Below are 25,307 nucleotides of genomic sequence, written 5' to 3'. Positions count from 1 at the left end.
ACTGCACCCAGAACTACACTGCATCCAGCCTCACCAAGGCCAGTCCGGGTACCTTCTTTTGGTGCAATGGCACCTTAAGTAACTGCATAAACTCCTCTGACCCCGGGCCCTGCTTCATCGTCATGGTAGTTCCCCAACTAACCTTATATGGAGAGTCAGAGCTCGCCTGGCTGCTCCCTCCATCCCGCCCCCAGACGCACCGGGCTGCCTTCTTCCCTGTCATGTTAGGGGTGAGTATCACTGCCTCAGTAGGCCTCACGGGGGGGGCCCTCGGGAACAGTCTGGTCACTGCTCAGTACTTTAATGACAAGCTCCAGTTAGCCCTGGAGTCCACTACTGCTTCTTTAGCTTCCTTACAGCGACAGATAACATCAATAGCCCAAGTAGCCCTGCAGAACCGGCGCGCCTTAGACCTTCTGACTGCAGAAAGAGGAGGAACCTGCATATTCCTTCAGGAGGAATGCTGTTATTACATCAATGAGTCTGGAGTAGTGGAGCAAAATGTACAGACCCTGACTAAGCTGAGTGAAGAACTACATGCAGGACACTTCCAGGACAACTCCCCTTTCAGCTGGTTCCAAAGCCCCTTAGCTACCTGGGTCCTGCCCATGATAGGGCCCCTGATTCTCATCTGTGTCTTTTTTCTCCTAGCCCCGTGCCTCCTCAAGTTCATCCGCTCCCGGATCGCAGAGATGTCACGGGTGACTGTGAATCAGCTCCTGCTCCATCCCTACACTCGGCTCCCCTCCGACCCGACTCTGCCTAACCCCGGCCTTTAACCGCCGCCCCCCTCGTCGTCCTTGTTCAGCTGGAAGCAGTCAGAGAGTCGCCGACCCTTATCACCAAAAGGCCGGGATGTTAGGTCAGAGGGAGCCCGGGATCGGATACATGCGGACATGGGATGAGACAATGGACTTCCTCTGGAATTTCTCACAGATCTGGAATCTCTCACGGGTCAGCGTGCCAGACACAGATACCTGCTTCTCCTTGAAGTTCACAGAGATCCCCGCACAAGATACTGACCCATTCCTGAATGTGCCGCCCACCCCCTGCGGCCGAGACTCCCTCAGTTGAATGTGTGATGATCCCTGCTGCGGGCACTTCCTCAGTTCAGGCCCCCGCCCTCACCAAACACCTGAATAAAGAGATGTCCCTCCCTCCCTGAAGGCGCGAAATTCACTGGCCCCACCTTTTGGGCCGGTGGGTCTCGCCCGAGAACGCAAATAAACTTCTCCTTTTTCTTTCTGATTCACTCGATTCTCTTTGCTTTCCTCGCCGCCGCTTTCCTGGGTCACCTAACATTTATCTTTTAAAATATTTTTATTTTGGAATAGTAATGCTCACAGGAAACTACAAAAGTAGTTCCTAGAGCAGGGCTGGGCAAACTTTTTGACTCGAGGGCCACAATGGGTTCTTAAACTGGACCAGAGGGCCGGAACAAAAGCATGGATGGAGTGTTTGTGTGAACTAATATAAATTCAGAGTAAACACCATTACATAAAAGGGTATGGTCTTTTTTTTTTTTTTTTTAGTTTTATTCATTTTAAACGGCCGATTCAGCCTGAGGGCGGTAGTTTGCCCAAGGCTGGCCTAGAGTCATAAGAACTCTTCAGTCGGTTCCGTTGGTGGTGACACCATACAAAGTTGTAATGCAGTATGAAACCAGGAAGTCGGCACTGCTGCAGTGTGATCGCTGGACCAGATCTTGTTCAGATTCATAGCTTTCCACACACTCAAGTATGTGTGTGTGTGTGTGTGTGTGGTATTGTTGTTGTTGTTGTTGTTGTTGTTGTTCTGTGCATTTTGGTTCCAGACACGATTCGGGCAGCCACCACCACAATCAAGATAGAGAACTGGCCTTAGCCAGTTGTTCAGTGGTTAGAGCGTCAGTCCCCAGACTGAAGGGTCCTGGGTTCAATTGCGGTCAAGGGCACATGCCTTGGTTGCAGGCTCGATCCCTGGGCATGTGTGGGAGGCAACCAGTCGATGTGTCTCTCTCACATCGATGATGTTTCTCTCTCTATCTCTCCCTCCTCCCTTCCACTCTCTACAAATCAATAGAAAAATATCCTCGGGGGAGGGTTAACAACAACAAAAAAGATAGAAAACTGTTTCATCATCCCAGACATGCACAGTGCTACCCGTTTGCAGTTGCCTCCAGCCCCCGCCATGCCTGTTTTTTGGCAACCTCTAATCTGTTCTCTGTTTCTGTAGCTTTGCCATTTTGAGAATGATGCACAGCGGAAGTGTGTTCACTTTTGACTGCTGTATTGTATTCCTTTGTGTGGCTGTGGCCAGCACCGGGAAGTCTTAGACTTCTGCATTTGCTGACCAAAAGGGTATAAAATGGCACTGTGCCATGGGCTTGCTTGTGTGTTCCAGCTCACCAAAGATGGTGAATGAGTGGCTTGAAGGGCATGCCTGCCGTGGCCCCTCACGGTGCCCCAAGTCCCCAGAAGAGGTCATTCATGTGGCCCTGCATATATCTTTCCCTCCGTGGACACCCCTGGGCCTCAGGATTAGTCCCTGCATCCACGCCTCAGTCTGATGTTCCCACAGTGGGAATTAAACTAAAGTAGAATGCGAGAATGACCAGACAGGAAGGCCTGTGGATCGGTGGTGAGTCCAAGGTGGCAGTTACTTCTGTTCTGCAGTGTAGTTGTCAAAAATATGTAGGATCTAAAACCAAAGAAATTAATGAGTGCCCACTGGGGTGACGGCACCCACAAGGAGGTCCTTCCAGGGAGACAGGCCTCCCTGGGACTTGATCCAGTCAGGGTCTCTTTCCTTCTGGATGCATCGGCTGTGGCTCCAGAGAGAAGAAATTCAGCTGAGATGCACCAGATGGTCACCCCTTTCAGAAACAATGGAGGACCCTGGTCTACACTCAGGATCCATCTCGCCCCTCCACCTGCCTTCTCTTCAGCCAGGTCTGGTGGAGTGTGACCTGGGAAACCTCCACGGGTCTCCTTGAATTGTGGGCGGGCCCTCTTGGAATCTCCAGGGTCCAGCATTGAGCCTGGTGCATTGAGTCCTGCAGGGAATGTCTGACTGAATCAGGGGAAGCAGCCTACGGTCCAAGCTGACTTGAGGGACATTCTGCCCGATTGCAATGTGTGCACATTACTTAGATCCTGGCTCAAACAACAAACTAAAGAAAAATTACAAGCCAGTTGGGGAAATATGTACATTGCAAATTTGGTGATACTAAAGAATGGTTATATTCTAGGTGGGATAATGGTTTTAGGGTTAGGTTTTTAAAAAGACTATTTCTCTTTTACAGATGGATAGGACCTGTTTGTGGATGAAATGACAGGGCATCTGGGATAAACTTCAAGATTACCTGGGGTGTAGAATGGGGGCAAAATGTGCTGTGAGGTCAGTCATCTTTAGTTCATCATACTCTTCTATTTTGTTTGAAATATTTCTCAATCAAAAGCTTTTTAAGAAGTTGTTCTCTTGAATATCCTGGACAAAAATCTGAGTAGATTTAGAGAAATAGATATTTTAAAATGCTTCCCTGATCACTGTGCTGCTCAAAACCCCTTCCTGGTGCAGGAGGGACGGACGCAGGGTGCTGGGAGCAGTGCCTGCTAGCTTTCGGATGGGCAGGGCATCCCCACATCTCCCTGCCAGCCCAGAGCCGCTGGTGGCCTCTGCCTGCTTCCTTTCACCTTCCCCTGAGTGGGCTGTTCACCTGAGCAGGGGCGTCAGCATCAGTTCATCTCATCACCTGTGCCCACAGGCTGGGCCTTCTTTTCCCTCCATGTCTGTTACCCACAGACTCGGGTGTCCCTGAGCGCTTTGGATAAACACCGTTGTGCTCACACAGCCAAGTGCTGGCCCGCCAGGTTGGCTTGGCAAACAGCTCACAGTGACGGGCAGGAACGAGAGAGGTGCCAGGGAAGCCTGTCATCCTCACTTAGCTTAGCTTCCTCCCACGACTGGTCCCTTCCTTACTTGAGTCACCTTACTATCGGTCTTAGTTTGCCTGGGCTGTGATGATAAAATATTATAGATCAGTGGCTTAAACAACACAAATTTATCTTCTCGCCATTCTGTAGGCTGGAAATCCAAGGTCAGAGCCAGCAGGTCCAGCTCCTGGGTAGGACCCTCTTCCTGCAGATGGCTGCCTCCTCCTTATGTCCTCACAAGAGGGTTGATGGTGGAAGAGAGAGTGAAAGAGGGAAGGAGGCTGGGAGGGAGCGAGAGAGAGAAATAGCTCTCAGATATCTCTTCTAGGAACACGGATTCCATGGTGAGGGTGCCGCCCTCATGACCTCATCTAAGCCTAATTAGCTCCCAAAGGCCCCATATCCTAATACCACTGCATTGGGGATTAAGGCTTCAGGATATGAATTTGGGGGGGATACAGTTCAGTCCATACCACTGTCCTTTCTGGGGTCACCACTGTCTCAAACAGCGCCTGCAGTGCCTCAGTGTATCCCCTTGGCTCTTGGAATGAAAGCGCCTGGATGCTGACAAAGGTTTTTGGGGAGACCTGCCTTTATTGTTGTGTGGGAGGGGCCTGGCCTGCCACAGCCGGTGCTGGTGGCTTCCTGGCCCACATGACAGACCACTGGTCCATGGCAGCAGGAAGACCAATGACCTGGCGCATGTCCAGTCTCGGGTTTAGTCTCAGGTCTGGCGTGTTCCCTCTACATCTGAGGTCATGGTGAGTGGCCTGAGTGGCCTTAGTTTCTCTCCCATGAAGACGGCACTGCCAATGCCCACTCGTAGGCTGTGTTCAGATGGAAGTTGGTGACACTTGTGATATGCTCCATGCCAGGCCTGGGTGCGTGCTGGGGCTGTGACCTCTGAGATGTGGCCTGAGCCCTACCCAGCACTCTTCAGGAGTGGCTCACTTAGTAGACTGAGGTAGGATGAGCCTGCACCCAGCTGTCACCCAGCTTTCCCTGCTATCATGGGTCGTCGCTCTATCTAGTCCCCATCTAAAGCTTAGAGGCGCAGGCAGGGGATTCCCTCCTTCTCCCTCCATCAGCAATACTTTTCCCGGGTTTACAAAAGACCAGACGAAGTATTGGCTGCTGACTCTCACCGAATCCTTGCAGCAGCTTCATGAAATGCTATTAGATGCCAGGCAGTTGGGTTTGAACCCCAGCCCTGCCATTTCCTCCGGCACAGGCCTGCCAGGTCACTTGCCTCTCCTGTACCTTGGGGTCCACATCTGATAAGTAGGGTGATGTTTTCTTCTCTGAGTTATCATGAGGACCAATGACCTCATGTGAATGGAGCTCAGTGCCTGAAAGGCGTGGGTGCTCATTAGTTGGGGTGCTCATCATTCACTCCATTGTCTGATGGGGAATGAGGGCTTCTGTGTCATTTGTCCCAGGCCCCACAGCAGGGGGAGCTACGCGGGGGTCCTACACAGCCAGCTTTGTCGCCTTCCTGGTGCTTGGTTGCATGTCTTCCATCCCAGGCCTCGCGAGCTGGACCCTGAGCACACAGGCAGAATGAACGTTCAGGACAGTCATTTGATGGGGTGAACAGGGCGGCCCGGGATGGAGGGCTGACTCTCTGTGGTGTTGGAGTGGCCTCCCTCTCGAGTGAACTGTGAGCTATGTCTGCTGAGAGGAGCTGGAGTCTGACAGGGGTGAAGAGGTGGGCATGGCGTTTGGCCAGGGGGCTAGCTGTCACTCAGTTGTTGACTGTTGTTCACAATGGCCTGTGTTGTCCTTGTTTCCAGTGTGGAATAATTTATTGGCTATTTAGTGGTGCGGTCAGGAATCTCAGAAGCCCAGCACATTTAACTAAGTGGCTTCAGCCACTCCAGGTAAGGCATGTATCTCAATGATGTCTTCTTTTATGGAGAGCCTTAAAAATTCACAGTGGCTAGGGTGCGTGTGTGTGTGTGTGTGTGTGTGTGTGTGTTTCATGCTCATGCAGAAAAAAATGAAACAGGATTGGTTCAGCCAGAACTTTGTATGGAACGAGAATTTCTCACTCTCCTTTTTTTGTCTTGCATTGAGCCTGTCATATTCTTTTTTTTTTTTTTTTAAATATATTTTATTGATTTTTTACAGAGAGGAAGGGAGAGGGATAGAGAGCCAGAAACATCAATGAGAGAGAAACATTGATCAGCTGCCTCCTGCACGCCCCCCACTGGGGATGTGCCCGCAACCAAGGTACATGCCCTTGACCGGAATCGAACCCGGGACCCTTGAGTCCGCAGGCCGACGCTCTATCCACTGAGCCAAACCGGTTCTGGCAGAGCCTGTCATATTCTTAACATCACATTAGCTGTCACCAGATGGATTGTAATTTTTTTATATATTTCATTGATTTTTTTACAGAGAGGAAGGGAGAGGGATAGAGAGTTAGAAACATTGATGAGAGAGAAACATCCATCAGCTGCCTCCTGCACAACCCCTACTGGGGATGTGCCCACAACCAAGGTACATGCCCTTGACTGGAATCGAACCTGGGACCCTTCAGTCGGCAGGCCGACGCTCTATCCACTGAGCCAAACTGGTCAGGGATGTAACTTTTTAAAATATGTTTTTATTGATTTCAGAGATGAAGGGAGAGGAAGAGAGAGACAGAAACACCATTGATGAGGGATCCAACCTGCCACCCAGGCATGTGCCCTGACCTGGAATTGAACCGTGACTTCATGGTTCATAGGTCGATTCTCAACCACTGAGTCACACCAGCTGGGCTGGATTATAATTTTTTATAATTATTTCCAACTCACCTCTTCCTCTCTCCCCAGCATTCCTAATGATCTGAGAGGTCTGTAGTTAGATAGTCAGAGTGGCTGCCTGAGCAGCTAACCCCCTTCTAACATCTGGTTAACTCCAGGAGCAGAAATACACTGGGATGTTTGCAATGACTAAGAAGGGCCATGGGAGCAATGTGAGAGGGATCCAGACCGAAGCCACTTTTGACCTCCTGCACAGGCAAGGATTCTTTCCCTTGTTGTGTGGTTCCGGGCAGTAAGTCACCTGCAGAAAACCAGCCTCTCTCTCTGACCGAGCCCAACTTCACACCCTCTGGGTATACCCTCTGGTATGAGGCACTCTGATTCACAGCAGTCATCTAAGTGCTTCAGTGGAGGTGGACATGTGCTAATACCAGTCATCACACAGCACCTACTATGTGCTGTGTTTACCTCCATGAGTCTAATACCAGCCAGTGCTTACACAGCACCTATTATGTTCTGTGTCCACCTCCATGTGTCTAATACCAGTACCACACAGCACCTACCATGTGCTGTGCTCAGCTCCATGAGTCTAATACCAGTCAGTGCTTACACAGCACCTACTATGTGGTGGGTACCATTCTAAGCACCTTCCATGCACTCAATAAATAATGCCTGTGACAACTCTATGAGAAAAGTGACAAAACTGCTTGGGTGTCCTTTCTCACAATAGCGGGTTAGTGATGGGATGTCATTGTTGGTACTCTCCAGCGCACTGTGCGGCAGGAGGGCACTGTCTGTGCTGTGTCTTCCTCACTTGGAGCCAGGTCCTCGGTGCTGGCATTGTGCCATGTTCTTATTCGTTACCTGCACAGAAATCCATAGGACAACCAAAGCTAACATTTCACATCGTACCTTTCCTATGTTTACTACATGTGATGAACTCCTAGAGTTTCCCTCCCCTTCTCGTTAATTAAAAGTTGCTTGAGACGCAGACCCTCTCGATTGATATTTCCACTGTGGGTCACGACCGGCCACGTGCAACCCTGCTCTGCAGATCCCCACCCCCCCATTCTTTAGCTCCTATTCCCCCTGAATAAAGAAAACAGATGTGTACTTATTTCACTTTTTGTTATAGTTTCTTGTTTGATATTGGGTATCAAGGAGAACTACAAAGGAGCAAACACATTTCGAAGTTCTCTCTAAAAATGAGTTTGTGTACATGTAAGTATGCAAACATGTGCATGAGTATGGTTGTGGCCTGTGCATGTGTGTGTGGCTGGTTGACCAGGTCTTCATTTTTGCTGAGTTTGAACTTTAGAGCCTGGGCTTTTGTAAGTAGGTTTTCCTGACCCACAAAGGCTAGCTGCTCAGTGTTAAGAAAGACAGGTTCAGGTGAGGGCCGTGTTGGAGGGTGCCTGCCTTTCCTCCTGGTGCTGGTTGTCTTAAGCAGCCAGTGATGTCTGCCGCAACCTTTTGCAGTGGGTGTTGAGGATCTGAAGAAGGGGCTATGCACAAATGAAAACACTAGACGAGAAATATGAATTTAGAAGGCCAGTGGAAACCTCTCTCTAGAGGAGAAGCTCACTTCTGGCCTTTTATTTCAAGTCTGCTTTTTTTATTTACTTGAATGCACATTTGTCCTTAGCAATACAAACAGGCATATCAACAGTAAACAGTAAAAGGATTATCAGGTTAGGAAATTGCCTTCAGCCATTGAGGCCACAGCAGGGCAATATTATGCTGATTTTCAGCCTTGCTGAGTATCAAAGTGCATTGGCCTTCCAATGGGTCTTTTTGCATTAATGCTAACTACTGTTGGTTTTAGCCTCGGGCAGATGTCCAAGGTCATGATAACAGCAACAGTGAGGACTGCCCTTTAGTGAAGGCTCACTGCGAGCTCAGCTCCATGTCAGACACCCTCTGCATCGTGTACTGTATCCCCTCACAGCCCGTGAACTGTCAGCGAGCTGCTTCTGTTCATTGAGCACGCGTGTGCGGGGCACAGGCTCAACCCTCTACCTGCCACATTGTTAAATGTTCTACACCTACAGGAAGGTATCACTGTCCCTGTTTTACAGGTGGAGAAACTGTGGCTCACAGGGGTTAAGAAACTGATTCTAGTTTTGCAGTTCATGAGCAAGTCTCAGGTTCTAGTGTGATCATCCCTCATAGCTTCTCTTTCCTGCTAAGAGATGGGGGCTGACATCTTGTGGGTTTGGGCTGACCAACATTTCCTCTCCCTAAACCATGGTATTGAAGTCACCTTGCTGTCATTAAAGGGAAAACTACCCTCACCCACATTTATTTATTTGTTTCATCTTACAATTATTTTTTCCACAAAAATAATTTCCCTGTGTTGGTCCCATTTCCCTTCACAGCACAAATGACGCAGCTCCCTGGTGTGAAACCATAATGATGCAGGGACTCCGGTGGATGCCGAGTCTCCGGAGGACGGCATAGAGGGGGTGGAGGTCTCCTGTGCTGTCGTGCTTCCCCTTCATGTCCCTTTAAACTATTAGACCGTATCAAAGAGCCCCACTCCCTCGAGGACTGTTCCAGCCTCTCACAGTTGTGGGTTATTCCTTCTCCTGTGTTGGTTGTTTTATTTATTTTTTTAGGTGGGGGTGGGTGGTGGTATAGATAGTTAAGAGGTAAAAGTTTTCTTTTTATATTTTATGCTAAATTTAACAAATAAATGAGGCTATAACATCTCTCGGGTGAAGGTATCTTAATTTTTATTTATTTATTTATTTATTTATTTATTTATGTTTTTAATCTTTCCATTGATTTTCTAAAATATATTTTTATTGATTGCAGAGAGGAAGGGAGAGGGAAAGAGAGATAGAAACATCAATGATGAAAGAGAATCATTGATCGGCTGCCTCATGCATGCCCCCCACTGGGGATGGAGCCAGCAACCTGAGCATGTGCCCTTCATTGGAATCAAACTTGGGACCCTTCAGTCCTCAAGCCGACACTCTATCCACTGAGTCAAATCAGCTAGGGCAATGGTCAGCAAACTGCGGCTCTCGAGCCACATGCGGCTCTTTGGCCCCTTGAATGTGCTCTTCCTAAGCCTTAGGAGTACCCTAATTAAGTTAATAACAATATACCTACCTATATAGTTTAAGTTTAAAAAATTTGGCTCTCAAAAGAAATTTCAATCCTTGTACTGTTGATATTTGGCTCTGTTGACTAATGAGTTTGCCGACCACGGAGCTAGGGCGTCCGTTGATTATTTTTTTTTTTTAAATATATTTTATTGATTTTTTACAGAGAGGAAGGGAGAGAGATAGATAGTTAGAAACATCGATGAGAGAGAAACATCGATCAGCTGCCTCCTGCACATCTCCCACTGGGGATGTGCCCGCAACCCAGGTACATGCCCTTGACCGGAATCGAACCTGGGACCTTTCAGTCTGCAGGCCGACGCTCTATCCACTGAGCCAAACTGGTTTCGGCAGTTGATTATTATTTATTTATTTATTTATTTATTTTTTAGAGAGAGTGGAGGAGAGGGAGAGAGAAACATTGATGTGAGACACATCAATTGGTTGCCTCCCGAACACACCCTGACTGGGGCTGGGGATTGAACCTGCAATGGAGGTATGTGCCCTTGAATGGGAATTGAACCCTTGACTCTTCAGTCCTAAGGCCAACCCTGTAACCACTGAGCAAACTGGCCAGGGCCATCTTAATTTTTAGAACTTATAGCAGTGACCACTCTGCTGGCCTTCAACAAAGCATGATACTGGGAGCCGACACACATGGTGTGCATTATGCAGATCAGCTACAACGCCAGCATTTGGGCTGATGCAAACTTTCCAAATCAAGTATTTTTGCCAGAAGTGACAAACCTCCTTTCCCAGAGCATATCAGATGTTTACGGGACTGGCGGCCTCCTGCCATTCCCTCCCCCCCAATTCTTTCTTTCCTGCCAGGCCAGTGGTTTCTGCTACTACCCCTTCTTCCCTCGAGGTGTAATCTTCGCCTCCCACATGGGCTGTTGTTGTTTTTTTGTTTGTTTGTTTTTAACTGCACCCCAGGGATTAAGCCTCAAGCAGTTCATTTCTTTGAGAAGTCCTGGCTAGCCTGCCAAGACCAGGGCAGCCTCAGAGACCTCTCTTAAAAGGATGCAGCCATGTCCATTTATATCTCTGCAAAGCCCTTGCACATGTGAAAACTCTGCCTGCGCAAACATGTGTCAGAGCGGGTTTTCTTAGGCTTCAAGGCTGCATTTCTTGGCCAGAAGGAAAGTGGAATCTGTATACTTTCAAGTCTGAAACCTGAGAGAATCTTCCCTTGATCAATAGCTTGTTGGTTTAGTTCAGTCACATCGTCAATATTGTTGGCTCCAATTAAATGAGCATTTCCCCTGGACGCCCCTGCCTGGCCCCGGTGCCTTGTATTCAGAGCTGACCATTGTGGCGTTTCAGGGTAACACAGGTGGCGAGTCAAATTAGGGAGAACCAGTGGGTTAGGGGAGCATGTCCATTGTGATCCTGTGCTGCTGGCTTCCAGGGGTAAGGGAAGAAAACCATGTTCTGAGCAGAGACTTAAACAGAAACCTGCATTTTCTTCTCACTTCTCCATGATCAGGGTTCTTTTCGGAATGTTTTGAGCTGGAATCCTTGATCATGTTAAGGAGACAACCTGCATGACACATTCTAAGATTATTTTTCTTTTCTTTAAAAAAAATTATCTTTATTGTTGAAGGTATTACAGATGTCCCCCTTTTCCCCCTCCATCGAACCCTCTCCCCAGGCCTTCACCACACTATTGTCTGTGGCCAGGGGTTATGCATATACTGGTTTGTATATAAGTTCTTTGGTTGATCTCTCCCCACTCAACCCCTCACCCCTGCCTTTCTTCTGAGATTCCTCAGTCTGTTCCATGCTTTTGTGTCTCTGGATTTGTTCTGTTCATCAGTTTGGTTTGCTCATTAGATTCCACATATGAGTGAGATCATGCGATATAAGATTCTTTTTCTTATAAGATAGAGAATCATTAACAAATGATTCTGAGGGCTTGTATGTGTGAACCTTTTTGGGAAGTTCTGAAAGAGCCATCAAAGCCTTAACTAAGTTATTTCTTTTTATACAAATCAAAATGGTATGGGCTGAGGGCCTAAGCAGTGGAGGGAACAGGGCATGGCTGCCTGTTGGTTTTGCTGGCATTGAGCACACTGTTTTGACCTTTGGTTAGTTGGTTGCTGTTTGAATGACAGACCTTTCTTATGGAGGCAGTGATATTCATGACCTGGGTCACAGGGATGGGCAGGAGGAACCAAGTGATTAGTCCTGAAGGAGTGATACCAAGCAGACAAAAGGAAACACATAGATGTGGAGTTGGACCCCAGGTCATTGGACATCCATTCTATCTTGTGAACCTCATAGGTGAGATGTTTGGGGGACAGGGGTGTATGGAGAGCTGAATGGATATTACTGGGCTTTTAGGGGTCTGCGTGTTGGATTATTTAAAATCAGAGCCTCAATGTGATGTGTCTAGAGAGAAAGATGTTGATCATTGAAGAAAGTCTTTAGATGTTGAAGCCCAGTGGCTCAGGAGTAGCACACGTGTCAGCCCACCATTATAACAGAGAGAGACCAGGAAAGAGGTCTCTTAGCCAAAGAAAACTTATCCAATGAAAACTGGCACCTTATTTTCCTGATGGAAGAGTCGTTGAAGTGCTTTCATTTCTAGTCATTTTCATGGGAGGTGGAGGCGAGTGTGTGAACTGAGGTGGTGGCATAGGGCCTTGACTTCACAAGGCTGAGCCAGATGACTTGGTTGTCTCCTGCTCTGCTGTGATGTCACCCGAGTGGGCGTACTTCACGATGCGGGCCTGTTTCACAGTCGTCCTTGCACTGAGCTGAGGTGTTGGAATGAGCTTTAAGAAGAGAAATGCCATTGCTTTGCTGTTTCTGTAGGAGTTTGTGATCCACACACCATGTGAAGATGCTGAAAAGATGTACATCGGAAGTGCCATGCATGGGAACTACGCTGCAGTCTTTGCCCAGCTCATTGTGGTTGGATGGTGTCAAGGTTGGTCACCACAGAAAATGAGAATGATTCTCCTCACCATCACTGCTCCCCAGTGAGCACTTGACCCTAAAAATGCAAGCACAGTGCGGTATTTATCCTATATAATAAAAGCTGTATATGCTAAGTGTCCAGTCATCCAGTCATCTGTTCAACCAAAGTGTAATATGCTAATGCTCAACCGATCGCTATGATGTGCACTGACCACCAGGGGGCAGAAAGTCAACCAGTCGACCAGTTGCTATGACATGCACTGGCCATCAGGGGGCAGACGCTCGGACTGGTAGGTTAACTTGCTGCTGGCATCTGGCCAATTGGAACAGAGCGAAATAGGCCAGACATACCCTGGAGCCATCCCAAGGCCTCTCCCCAGATGGCCAACCTTCCACGTCTCTCCCCGGCCCCAGTCGTGCACCAGTGGGGTCCCTTGGCCTGGCCTGCGCCCTCTCGCAATCCAGGAACCCTTGGTGGATGTCGGAGAGCCGTTTTCAGGGACCCCCCTGGTGGACGAATTTGTGCACTTGGCCTCTAGTATTGTAATATTTGTGATGATAAAATTGACCAGTCATTTAGATGTTATACACTGTTATCTGCGATCAACTGTGTCTTGCCCCAGGAAGTTGGTGATATGCCTATCTTTTTTTTCCCCTTAATCGTCACCTGAGGATATGTTTATTGATTTTTTAGAGAAAGAGAGAAACATTGATGTGAGAGAGAAACATTGATTGGTTGCCTTCTGTACGTACTCTAACCAGGGATTAAACTCACAACCTATGTATGTGTCCTGACTAGGAATTGAACCTGCAACCTGTTTCATGAACCCACAACCTTTTTGGTGTACAGGGCGACACTCCACCAGCTGAGCCACCAGCCAGGGCTTTACTCCTGTTTTTAGAAGCAGAGTTTAGTCACCATCTTTTCCTTAGGGCCCCACTGCTTTATCGTTCCTGTCTGAGACGAAAACGGAAGCTTGTACCCTAGAGTGACTGCGGTTGATATGATGTACAAAGAAGGTGAGTCCCCAGGAGACACCCTCCTGCCCTCATTGGCACTTCCTGCCTGCTCCCACCTGCCTGAGGAGAGTCCAGCCCAGCTCTCCCAGACAGTGAGGCAGGAAGACTGACTCTGAGGCCTAGTTAGAGTCTGTACAGGTTAGAGAGCATGTGCATTGGTCTCATTTCCTCCCAGCCTCTGATGCCTATTGAGCAGGCAGCTCTGCCCTGAGTGGTGTCGTCCCCTCTCCTTGGACTTGTGGGCTCTCAGGGGCAGGTTGAGGACTCTCTTTCCTGCCCCTGAGCCCCAGCCTCTGGTGTTGGTGCCCACGAGGCCCCTGATGCATCCTAAGCTTGACTCCATAGACTAGTGTTGGAGGCTACAAGTCTGAGATCAAGGTATGGGCAGGATTGGTTCCTTCTGAGGCCGAGGAAGGGTCTGCTCCAGGCCTTTGTCCTCGGCTTATAGGTGTCTTCATGCTCACATGATGTTCTCCCATGTGTGTCTGTGTCCAAATTTCCCCTTTTTACTAGTATAAGGACGATAGTCACTAATGGCCTCATTTTGAGTTGTTTAACTTTATAAAGATCCCATTTCCGAAGAAGGTCTATTCACAGGTCCTGGGGGTTAGGACTCCAACATATGGATTTGGGGACACACAATTCAACCCATAGTACTCAGTGGAGGGAGACCATTCCTGTGGGCTTCACTGGTCATCCCCAGCCAAGATCAAGCCAAGCCAAGAAACAGATGGGGGAGGATGAAAAAAAAATGAGAGAGAAGAAAGGGCAGGGGGAGAGAGGAGGGAAGAAGGCAATCCTTTGGTGGAGGGGTGGTCTTACCCCAGCCCCTTCAAGTGTTTCACCCACTGAGCACTGGGCACTGCGAGGCCGCAGGACTGGGCTGCAGGTGTGTCTGCGAGAGCTTTGCATGTGTCCCGCGGGAACCAGGACCAAAGCCCTGGCTGGCCCTGCCTCTAACAGCGCCCCCGTGTCAGTGTTACTGAGAGCAGGGCCTGGCCCTCGTGAGGTGGGGCAGACACTGAAACACCACCTCTCCAGAAAGCCTACGTGTTGTCCTGTGAGCTCCCAAATTCAAGTGTGTCCTTGTCCAGGGCGATGTTCTAAATAGAGATGTTCTCCCCCCAGACTAAGGCTTCCCAAGGTGGGTGAACAAGTAGACCCAGCTCCAACATGTCATGAGGAAGTGGGTTGGCAGGTTTCAGAAGCCTGCCAACGGTCCAGTTGCCCACCCACCCACTGCTATCCTGATCCTTGTGGCCATCTTCCTTGTCTTTTAGGCATATGCTTAACACATTTGCCCATCTGTTGGGATGGAGGCTTCGGGAGGGAGAGGCACCCGTGTCCTGTAATCCTGGGGGAGTAAGGGCTTTCCTCCCCTCTCTGTTCTGTCTGACATTCTTTCTGCTGCCTGGAGTGCGCCCTTTCCCATCACAGCAACTGCTCAGACAGGCAGGCATGGCCCCAGAGACTCTACCTGAGCCCCAGGAAGGCACAGCCATTTAAGGTAGCAGCAAAGAGAACCCCCACCCCAGCCCCCACACAGTGCATCGCACTTCTGGAAAAGGCTTTGCGTTTGTGTGGAGCGGGGCCTGGGAGTAGCAGGGCCAGCATTTCGGAGGCTGGCGTGGATTCGCCCTGCAGCTCCATTTCTTTTCTGCTCTCTCTAGGTCCGCCTGGTGCGGATGATGGGATTTTAATATTTGAGGAGGTTCGGATACCAAGGGACAACCTGCTTTATACGTGAGTGGTTCCTCCTTACCTCACATCCTGTGTGTGTGATCTCATTGCTCCCAGCCCGGGCCTGGCTCTTGGCCGCCTGGGCTGCAGGTCAGGGCTTTGTTCTCATTACCACTCCTGCTCGGCTGTTGACAACTAACTGGAAAATGCAGATAAACAAACAGGAAAAAATTAAAGTGGTCTGAGATGCTATTACCCTGACATAGTGTGTGTCATACTTTAACGTATAACTTTTTTAGATTTTCCTCCATGGTGATATGCCTATCTAAAGAGAGAAATATCTTTGAGATTACTGAATGAGATCCTCTTATGAATTCTTCTTTATAACTTTAATCTCTGCTTCACCTTATATGTCAGATGTTTCTGTGAATAGTAAACACACGTGCCTGGTCATTGTTAACACTGCTGTGAAAGACTGTGAAATAAATGATCTATGACGTATGTACTCAGTCACTATTGTTCGGTATTTAGGGTGTTAGTGTCTGCTTTGCAGGAGATAGGACACTACCTTTCCATGTTGCAGGTGATAAAATGAGCACTGCTGGGTGGATACTGTCACAGGTGCTCAGGGCCACTGCCCAGCTTCCTGGGGTGCGGCCCAGGTAGTTAGACAGTGAGGTGAAGGCGGCTTCTCCAGCCATGGTCCGGGGCTCACAGCACTCTTCTCAGAGGCTCAAAAACACCAGTTACTTTCCTTTCCTTGGCAGCATTTCCTGTATCCAGTTAAAATCCTGGACCACAGCCACATTTAAATCTCTAAAAAGGCCCGCGGACAGGCTTGCTCCTGCTTTCCTATGGATTTTCCTTTTGCACTTCACTCCTTTTTGTTGCTTGCAAGTTCTTGTCAGCAGATAAATGTCATGGATGCCAAAAGTTTAATAAAAATATGAGGGAAACAGACTTAAAATGGACCCAATTCTGTTTGTTAACCCCCCCTGCCCACAGCCCTTGAATTGCTTGGACGTAACAAAGGCTTCTTTGCAGCTTCCCTGGTGCAGCCCTCAGGGCCCAGGCGCTGCCAGTGCCCATGACCCCAGATGCCTGCACATTTCCTGATCACTATGGCGTCACTCCACTGGGAGATGGGGTGGAGGGCAGCAGAGCTACAGGTGTGAGCTCCCCCTACCTCCTCCTCCCTCACGGGGCCGCAGTGGCCTGGACAGCCCTCTCCCAGAAGCTGGATCCACTGGCTTAGCATTCATCTAATGCACCAGAGATTAGAAAGTAGGTTAGACCAGAAAGAAAAGTGATAGGAAGCTACCCAGTCCATAGAAGATAGGAGCATACTTAGAATACTCTTTGATAAGTAAGATTTGATTTTAAAGACATTGCATGGACATTGAGGCTGCCTTCACCCCCCCTCCCCCATACATAAAGTACAGAACAGCAGCAGCAACACAGATGTTTTGTGGGAGGCATCCCACATTGGGGGTGCTGGTTTATTACTTGATCAAAAATGGGTCAGTAAATAGACACAATGAAATCTCTATCAAAATCCCAGTTGCCTTTTTTTTTTCTGCAGAAATTAAGAAACTGGTCCTAAAATTTGTATGGAAATGTAAGAGACTTAGAATAGTGGTAACAATCTTGATAAAGAAGAACAAAGTTGGTGGACTCACACTTCTGATTTGAAAAGGTACTACAAAGCTATAGTAATCAAGACAGTGTGGTATGGACATAAGGATATACATCTATCTATCTATCTATCTATCTATCTATCTATCTCCACTGTGGAATAGGACAGAGAGTCTAGAAATAAACCCTTACATTTATGGTCAATTGATATTCAACAATGGTGACAAGATAGTTTAATGGGGAAAAAAGTCTTCAACAAACGTGCTGGGACAACTGAATATTCACATGCAAAAGTATAAAGTTGGATCTTTACCTCGTACCATACATACAGATGAACTCAAAATGGATCATAGATCTAAGTGTAAGAGCTAAAACTATAAAACTCTTAGAAGAAAACATAGGTGTGAATCCTTGTGACCTTGATTTAAGCAATGATGTATTATTAGATGTGATACCAAAAGCACAAGCAGTCAAAGAAAAAATAGATAAGTTGGACTTGATCAAAATTAGCAAACTTTTATGCTTAAAAGAAAGACAATTCACAGAATGGGAGAAAATATTTGCAGATTATGTATATCATGAGGCTCTACTACCCAGAATATAAACGGAATTATTATAGACCCACAATGAAAAAGATATATGACCCAATTAAAAAATGGGAAAAAATCTAAATAGGTGCTTCTCCAAAGAAAATATACAAATGGTCAATAAGCGCATGAAAAGATGCTGAACATCATTGTTGTTAGAGAAATGCTAATGAAATCACATTGAAATACCACTTCACACCCACTGTAGTCTCTCTAATAAAAGAGACAATGATAACAAGTTTTGGCAAGGATTTAGAGAAATCAGAACCCTCATACATTGCTGGTGGGATGTAAGATGGTTTTGCTGATTTGGAAAAGACTGGCAGTTCTTCAAAACTTTCAAGGTTTCATATGACCCAGCAATTTTACTCCTGGGTACGTATGAAAACACTGTCTACAAGGGAATTGAAAACATCTGTCCACATAAAAACTTGTACACAAATGTTCATAGCATAATTATTCATAACAGCCAAAAACATAGAAACAACACAAATATCTATAAACTGATGAATGAATAGACAAAATATGGTAGGTTCATACAATGGAATATCATTTTGGACATAAATAAGAATGAAGTACTTATATACACGCTACAACATACATGGAAATTGAAAACAGTGTGCTAAGTGAAAGAAGCAGACACAAAAGCCACATGTTGTAGGATTCCGTTTACATGAAATGTCCAGAATAGACAAATGCCTAGAGATAGAAAGTAGATCAAGGTTGTTGGGACCTGAGGGTGGGGAATATGGTATGGGGCTTCTTTTTGGGGTGATGAAATGTTTTGGAATTAGAGAGTGACAATGATTGTACAGCTTTGTGAATATACGAAAAACCATTGAATCGCACACTTTAAAAGGGGGCGTTATGGTGTGGATTATATCTCAACAACTCTCGGGGCTTTATGGACGGTGTTTGCTCTCAGGCTCTGGTGTTGGGTTGATGGTAGCGGTCCTCACGCCTGTCTTTGTCAGGGCCACTGCCGAGCCTGAAAACCTGCTTTTCCTTGTCAGCATCTCCTGGGGAGGCACCTGCCCTGCTGACTCCTGAGGGAGGTTGCAGGATGTGAGGCCATGAGACTTCCTCTGTGGGCAGGTGGGAACTGCCTGACCTCCTTGCTGGAGGTGCCATGTTCTTCTCTTTTGTTAATCCACCTCTCTTTCCACTGCTTCTCCCCACCACAGGTTTGGGTCTGTGACCCAGATGGGCAGTGCCATTCCCCTATTAAGAACAAGAGTGCAAGATTCAATGCGATGCTGGCAGCACTGACCCCTTTGAGATCAGCGGTGACTTTCCAGGCTATCAGCGCCATGAAGGTAGCTGACGCTCATTGAACTTACCTCATTGTTCATTCTCTGCATGTTCTGGGTATGATAATTCCAGGAGCTGAGCTTCCTGAGCCACAGTTGGTGTAAGATGGTCGGTCACTAGGTAGAGACCAAGAGTGCCAGTTGGCCACACAGAACATTCCCACACACTGTTACCACGGGGTCTGCCCGTTCATCTGCAGCCAGCTGTGTGTTGTTGATCACGGTGCGGACACATTGCACTGTGGCAAGAGAGCCACAGAAGGTGTCTCTGGGAGAATGGCTGGTTCGGAACAAGCATGTCTGCTGAAAAGCAGCCCGAGCTGCCCCGTGTAGATGAGGCTGGCAGGACTTGGCTGAGTCCACAGGGCCATTTGGGGTGTGACATCAGCACTGCAGGCTGGAGTCTGGGAGGTCAGAGCTCCAGAGGCCTTTTCTGCCTCCCCTTCCCCCATTCTCCCATATTCTGGTTTGGAAAGAGTGGCCAGGAGAGAAAGTTCTGGAAGGCCCCCTCCTCACCCTCAGGACTCAGCATTGTGTTCTCTGAGTCCTCTCTGTCTCTTTGCATGAGGGAAAAGCCTGCTTCGAGCTCCACTGAGCTTGGTGAAGCTGGAAAAAAATGAAGATGCCCATGGATACACATTGGTGGCTTGATCCAGCGTTGCCGTCAACAAGGAATACATTTAATTCACCTGATTCCAGACCTGACATCAGCACACAGTCGTCTGAATAGTAGGAAGATTCTTCCTTAATCACTTCTCCCAGGTCTGTCCCATTCACAGGAAGCCTGTCACCCTTCCCGCCAGCGGGCACAGCTGTGACGCTGAAAACCACTCGGTGCCAAGCCAGCGACTGACACCCACCTTGGGCACTGCCCCTGCGCCTGTGTTTCGGTGGCTCTTGAAGTGGATCAGCAGATGTGCAGCTCTGAGGTCCCACGTGGGCTGAAACGTCCAAGGGATGAATGAGACCCCAGGGGAAGCTTGTCATGCAGGCACAGGGTGAGGCCAGGGCACCCACAGGGTGTCTAATGCTGAGGAAACCGACTTCATGTCTGTGATAGAAGCTGTCTCAGGACACCAGAGAGAGGCACAGGGAGAGAAGCCAGATGAGCCCGTGATGCACCATAGAGAAGATGGGACAGAAGTCTGCACAGGAGCCTTTGTCACAGTGGCCTCCCAGCCCTGTGAGGAGCGTGGAGAAAAACACAGTGGCTACTGTGAGGAGAGGGTGGCGTAGTCCAATGGGGCAGGTGTAGGGAGGTGGGTGGCCTCCCAGCAAAGAGCTGATGTGAAATATCCCAGGTCAGGATCAGTGGCGTGGGTGCAAGTAGGGGAGACAGAGTGGATGATTTTTAAAAGGCAGCATTCTCCAGGCTCCGGGCCATCATTGAGGGGCCACCCCCTGCCAACCCCAGAGGCTCTTGCAGGGCTATACTGCCATCAATTCTTTGTTGGGCGTCTGACACGCGTGCTTCATTCCTGGCAGAGTGGAGGCTCCAGTCTCAGCCTGGACATAGCCAGCAGTGGGTTCATGGGCCAGTAGGCAGCTCTCGCTGCCTCAGTTTCTCCTTCTGTAAAGTGGGCTTTTGGCTAATGTGAGGCACAAGTGGGGGTGCTGTGCTGGTGTAGAGCAAGTGCTCAATAGCTCAGTGCTCTTACCGAAGTGGTGCTGGTGCTGCTGCTGCTGCTGTTACTAGGAAGGTTGGACTTGCCTGTAGGGAAGGATTAAATGGGCTTTTCCAGGAAACAAATGCCTGGATCCTGGCCTCCAGGTATGAGGCGATCTGATGTGTCTACAGAGGCGCACGGTGTCTCGGATTCTTGGGTGTCTGAAGCAACAATGACCCCCGACTGTCACCTGCCCTGTCCAGGAGGTAGATTTGCCAAGTGATGGGAGACGCCTGGCAGAGCTTGGCAGGCCTTGACTCTGTGCGCTCGGCCCTGACGGACAGCAACCCTGGCCACTGTGACCTCATCGCCAGCGTCTGGGAGGATGATCTCACCAGCCCTGTTGGCAGCTCCTCCTCTCCTGTGGCTCAAACATATGACAGATGTTCTCTGGGCTGAAACCTGAGCCAGTCCTGCTCGTTCTGCTCTCACTGATGAGTGAAAAAATGGATCCCTTTCTCCGACGTGCATTCCTTGTGTATTAGAAAACTGTCACCGGGCTCCCCACAGTGACACTCATTCAAGGCTGAGCATACAGGGTCCTTTTAAACTTTGCCCAGATGTCTTACTTTTCATGGTTATCTCTCATTTCCATAATATTTCTCAGTACTTTCAGATTTTCTCCTCAAGTCTTGCCATAATAGCGGTCCTCTAATTTATGTCCAAAATGCCATGTCAAATTAAATGATTAGCAGGAACAAAAGGACCAGAAAACTAAGATGTTTGGCAAGGGTGGAGGGTGCGAGTGGAGAGGCCGGGCGGCCCTTTCCCAAGGAGGAAGGAGGCTGGGAAGTCAGCCTGAGGTTGGAGGCTGAAGAAGAGGGAGTGTGAAATGTCAATGAAGTTAGCCTGTTGTTTTCTCTGAAGAGTCTCCCTAATCTTTTATTTTACTATTATTACTAGAGGCCCGGTGCACAAAAATTTGTGCACTCGGGGGGGGGGGGGGCGGGGTAGGAGGGGGGTCCCCCAGCCCGGCCTGTGCCCTCTTGCAGTCTGGGACCCCTCAGGAGATAACAACCTGCTGGCTTAGGCCTGCTTCCGGGTGGCAGAGGGTAGGCCCAATCCCTAAGTGCAGCCCCTGGTCAGGCTCAGAGCAGGGCCGATTGGGGAGTTGGGGCGCCGCCCCGTCATGCACAGAGCAGGGCGGATCAGGAGGTTGCGATGCCACCCTCAGTCACGCCTAGGGTAGGGCCGATTGCAGGGTTGGGGCACCGCCCCCTGTCACACTCAAGGCAGGGTTGCGGCGCCACCCCCTGTCACACACAGAGCAGGGCCGATCAGGGGGTTGGGGCGCTGCCCCCTGTCACTCACAGAGCAGGGCCAATCAGGGAGTTGGGGCGCTGCCCCCTGTCACTCACAGAGCAGGGCCGATAGGGGAGTTGGGGCATCGCCCCCTGTCACACACAGAGCAGGGCGGATCAGGGGGTTGGGGCGCTGCACCCTGTCACACTCAAGGCAGGGCCAATGGGGAGGTTATGGCTCTACCCTTTCACACACAGAGCAAGGCCGTGGAGGGAGGTTGGGGCACCACCCTCTATCACCCACAGAGCAGGGCCGATCAGGGGGTTGGGGCGCCGCCACTGTCACACTCGGGGCAGGGCCGATGGAGAGGTTATGGCTCTACCTTGTCACACACAGAGCAGGGCCGATCAGGGGGTTGGGGCACCACACCCTGTCAAACACAGAGCCGCAGGGCAATCAGGGGATTGGGGAGCTCCCCCCTATCAGGCACAGAGCAGGGCTGATCAGGGGGTTGGGGCGCCTTCCCCTGTCATGAACAGGGCAGGGCGGATAGGGAGGTTGTGGCCCCGCCCCCTGTCACACACAGAGCCGCAGGGCGATCAGGGGGTTTGGGCACTGCCCCCTGTCACGCTGATCCCGGTGCTGGGAGCCTCGCTGCTCCGCTGATCCCGGTAACGGGAGGCATATTACCCTTTTACTAAATAGAATAGAGGCCTAGTGCATGGGTAGGGGCTGGCTGGTTTGCCTTGAAGGGTGTCCTGGATCAGGGTGGGGGTCCCCACTGGGGTGCCTGGCCAGTCTGGGTGAGGGGCTGAGGGCTGTTTTCCGGCTGGTGAATGACTGAAGCTCCCAACCGCTCCTTGTTTTCTTTCTTTTTTTTTTATTCTGGGCCAGCTTTAGCTCTGAGGCCTCGCTGCTGAAAACATCGATACAATGTTGCGGTCTGGCTGGCTTTCAGTCCGGCTGGTTTCTGGGGTTTTGTTTAGCTTCTTGTTTGCAACATAGTACATAGTTGCTTAGAGTTGCAGCTGAGATGCCGGCAAGTGAGGCGGGGAACGTTGGAGTCCGCAGTCACTGAAGCGAGCAAGCCTCCTTGCTCGCTTCAGTGCATGGCTGCCGGCCGCCATCTTGGCTGACAGTTAATTTGCATAAGGATATGCTAATTAGCCAATGGGAAGGGTAGTGGTCGTACGCTAATTACCATGTTTCTCTTTTATTAGTGTAGATTATCATTATTATTATTCTAATCCTCACCCGAAGATATGTTTTATTGATTTTAGAGAGAAGGGAGAGGGAGAGCGAAACATTGATTGGTTGCCTCTTTCTCACAGCCCCCGCTCCCCACCCGGAGCCAGGGATGGAATCTGCAACCCAGGTACATGCCCTTGACCGGGAATTGAATCTGAGACCTTTTGGTGCGAGGGCCGATGCGCTGCACCCGGCAAGATTCTTAACAGAGGCAAGTGCTGAGTACATGTTCTTGTGCCCTTCAGCCAATCCTCATTCACTCCCATAGTGACTGGGAAGAAGGATGTTGTTACCTCTTCCTTCCAACTCTACGCAGCCCCTGGCCCAGAACAACAGGCCTTCTTCTCCCTTCCTCTCTGTGGTCCTGCCCCAGGTACTACCCTTCACCTGGGCTTCATATGCACGTGCTCACGGACGTGCTCTGTGAGGAGGCCTGTGGTTGCCAAACTCTGCCGGGTGCAGGTGGGATCAAGGCGCTGGTGGTCAGGGCACTGCCTAGGGGTGTGCACCTCATACAGTGCACCGGTGACACGTGGGGCACCTGCAGGGTCCACATTTCGAGTAAGGTCAGGACTGCCTCTAGGCAGATGGGGTGTGGGAGGCGGGAATACCCATCTGGTGCGGGGCCCAGGGACCGAGCAGACGATGTCCACCCGGGCGGTTGCCAGAAAGCACCGTTTCTGCTCCTCTCAGTTCTTTGAGGGAGATGATCAGATGGACCTTTCTTGTCTCAACAGCTTTTGGCAAGTCTGTCACCTGCCTGGTGAGATCCTGGTGAGGTGGAGAGACTCAGATCCCTCTGGGGCTGGACTGTTGGCCCGGGGACCTGGGAAGGGGAAGCAGGAAGGGTCTTCGGGCCTCCCAGGCCATGGTCCACCCGGCAGAGGACAGATGCTGGGAGTTCAGGTGACCGTCCTGTCAGGTGAGGCCACCACTCCCAGCTGTGGGTGAGAAGGAGACCTCACCAGGGACAGGCTCAGGGCCTGCTGCTGTGGGTGGTGGGACACTATGGTGGGGTAGACCTAGGGCTAATTTCAATTCCTCTGAGCTTTAGTTTTCTCATTGCTAAAAATGAGGCAAAAATAGTCATCTCATGGAAACATTGTGAAAATTCAATGAGTTAACGTGTCTCTTTAGCAGCACTATTATGAGCGGATAATATTTATTGGGCCCTTACTATAAGCCAGTCCTGTGATAAGTGCTTTACAGATGTTAACTCATTTCCATTGGTCTACCCATGCACCTTACATCTGGGGGAAACAGGCATGAGAAATAAAAGAATTTACCTGAGATGGGCACAGAATATGTGGCCTTTGACCCTGGTTAAGGGAGTAGATGGCTCCATGTTGTGTAGATAAGATTGACATGTAGCTATTATTGAAAGATGGGATAGAGTTAAGTAGGAACAGAAGCAGCCTGTCCAGCACATGTGTGCCTGAGCTGCAAATTAACTGAGTTACAACTTTGGGTCATGGAGGCCGAGAGCCAGCCAGTGAGCCCCGGAGCAGGAAGCACCTCACGTGGCATTCACCAGGACTGCAGCTGGTAGGACCCGTGCTCCTCCTCACCACCTTGCCCCAGTGCCCAGTGCCAGGCCAGGCCCAGGGAAGGGACCCCATGTGGTGTGGTTCTGGTGGCACAGGTGAGATCAGCATGCCTGGAAACAGATGGCATGTGTGCCTGCTCTGGACTCCACAGCGAGGCCACGAATGGCAGGCACTTTGGAAGCAGCCTCTCTGGACTTGCATCCTGCCTCTGCATGGCCCAGGCTAGTGATTGAAGCTCCCCAGGCCTCTGAACATACTGACAGCACTCCCTCATGGAGCTGTAGGAGGGCCTGAGAGAGTTGGTACCTGTGCCTGCATGTACTAAGTCACCCATTCATGTAAGCTGTCACTTAATTACAAGGGATGTGGGCTTTTATATAATGAAGTCCAGGTATACGGAGGTTGTGAGGATAAACAGTGTTTACAACACATGCTCGCTTCTCAATGGTGGTAGCTACTTGGAGCTGGGGGTGGAGAATTGGGAGGCTGAGTCTGGATGCAGCTGAAAAGTGGCCATGGCCGTGGTCAGCTGTGTGTGGGGGATGGGATGGGAGCAGTGGAGTCTATGCCATGTGGCTTTTCTCCTGGGGTTCATTGAAGGACACGTGGTCGTGAGAGAAGAGACTGAACAACCATCTTTTTGAGTCATCATGGGAGCAGTATGTCAGATGG

General features: G+C 49.6%; 1 protein-coding gene across 1 annotated transcript in view; it reads left to right on the top strand.

Annotated features, from left to right (window-relative positions):
• The window catches only part of ACOXL (acyl-CoA oxidase like), a 110,945-nt gene that overhangs the window by 34,688 nt on the left and 50,950 nt on the right, over nucleotides 1-25,307 (top strand). Inside the window, 8 exon segments of the mRNA XM_070428328.1 lie at nucleotides 5,708-5,794; nucleotides 6,823-6,920; nucleotides 8,490-8,526; nucleotides 12,595-12,709; nucleotides 13,633-13,719; nucleotides 15,390-15,462; nucleotides 18,806-18,816; nucleotides 18,819-18,937. Of these exon segments, the coding sequence (XP_070284429.1) occupies nucleotides 5,708-5,794; nucleotides 6,823-6,920; nucleotides 8,490-8,526; nucleotides 12,595-12,709; nucleotides 13,633-13,719; nucleotides 15,390-15,462; nucleotides 18,806-18,816; nucleotides 18,819-18,937 (627 nt within the window).

Source organism: Myotis yumanensis, unplaced genomic scaffold (genome assembly GCF_028538775.1).
Source record: "Myotis yumanensis isolate MYYU_CA2020_CCGP unplaced genomic scaffold, mMyoYum1.0.hap1 SCAF_11, whole genome shotgun sequence".
Lineage (NCBI taxonomy): Eukaryota > Metazoa > Chordata > Mammalia > Chiroptera > Vespertilionidae > Myotis > Myotis yumanensis.
This window is presented reverse-complemented; position numbering and strand designations above follow the sequence as displayed.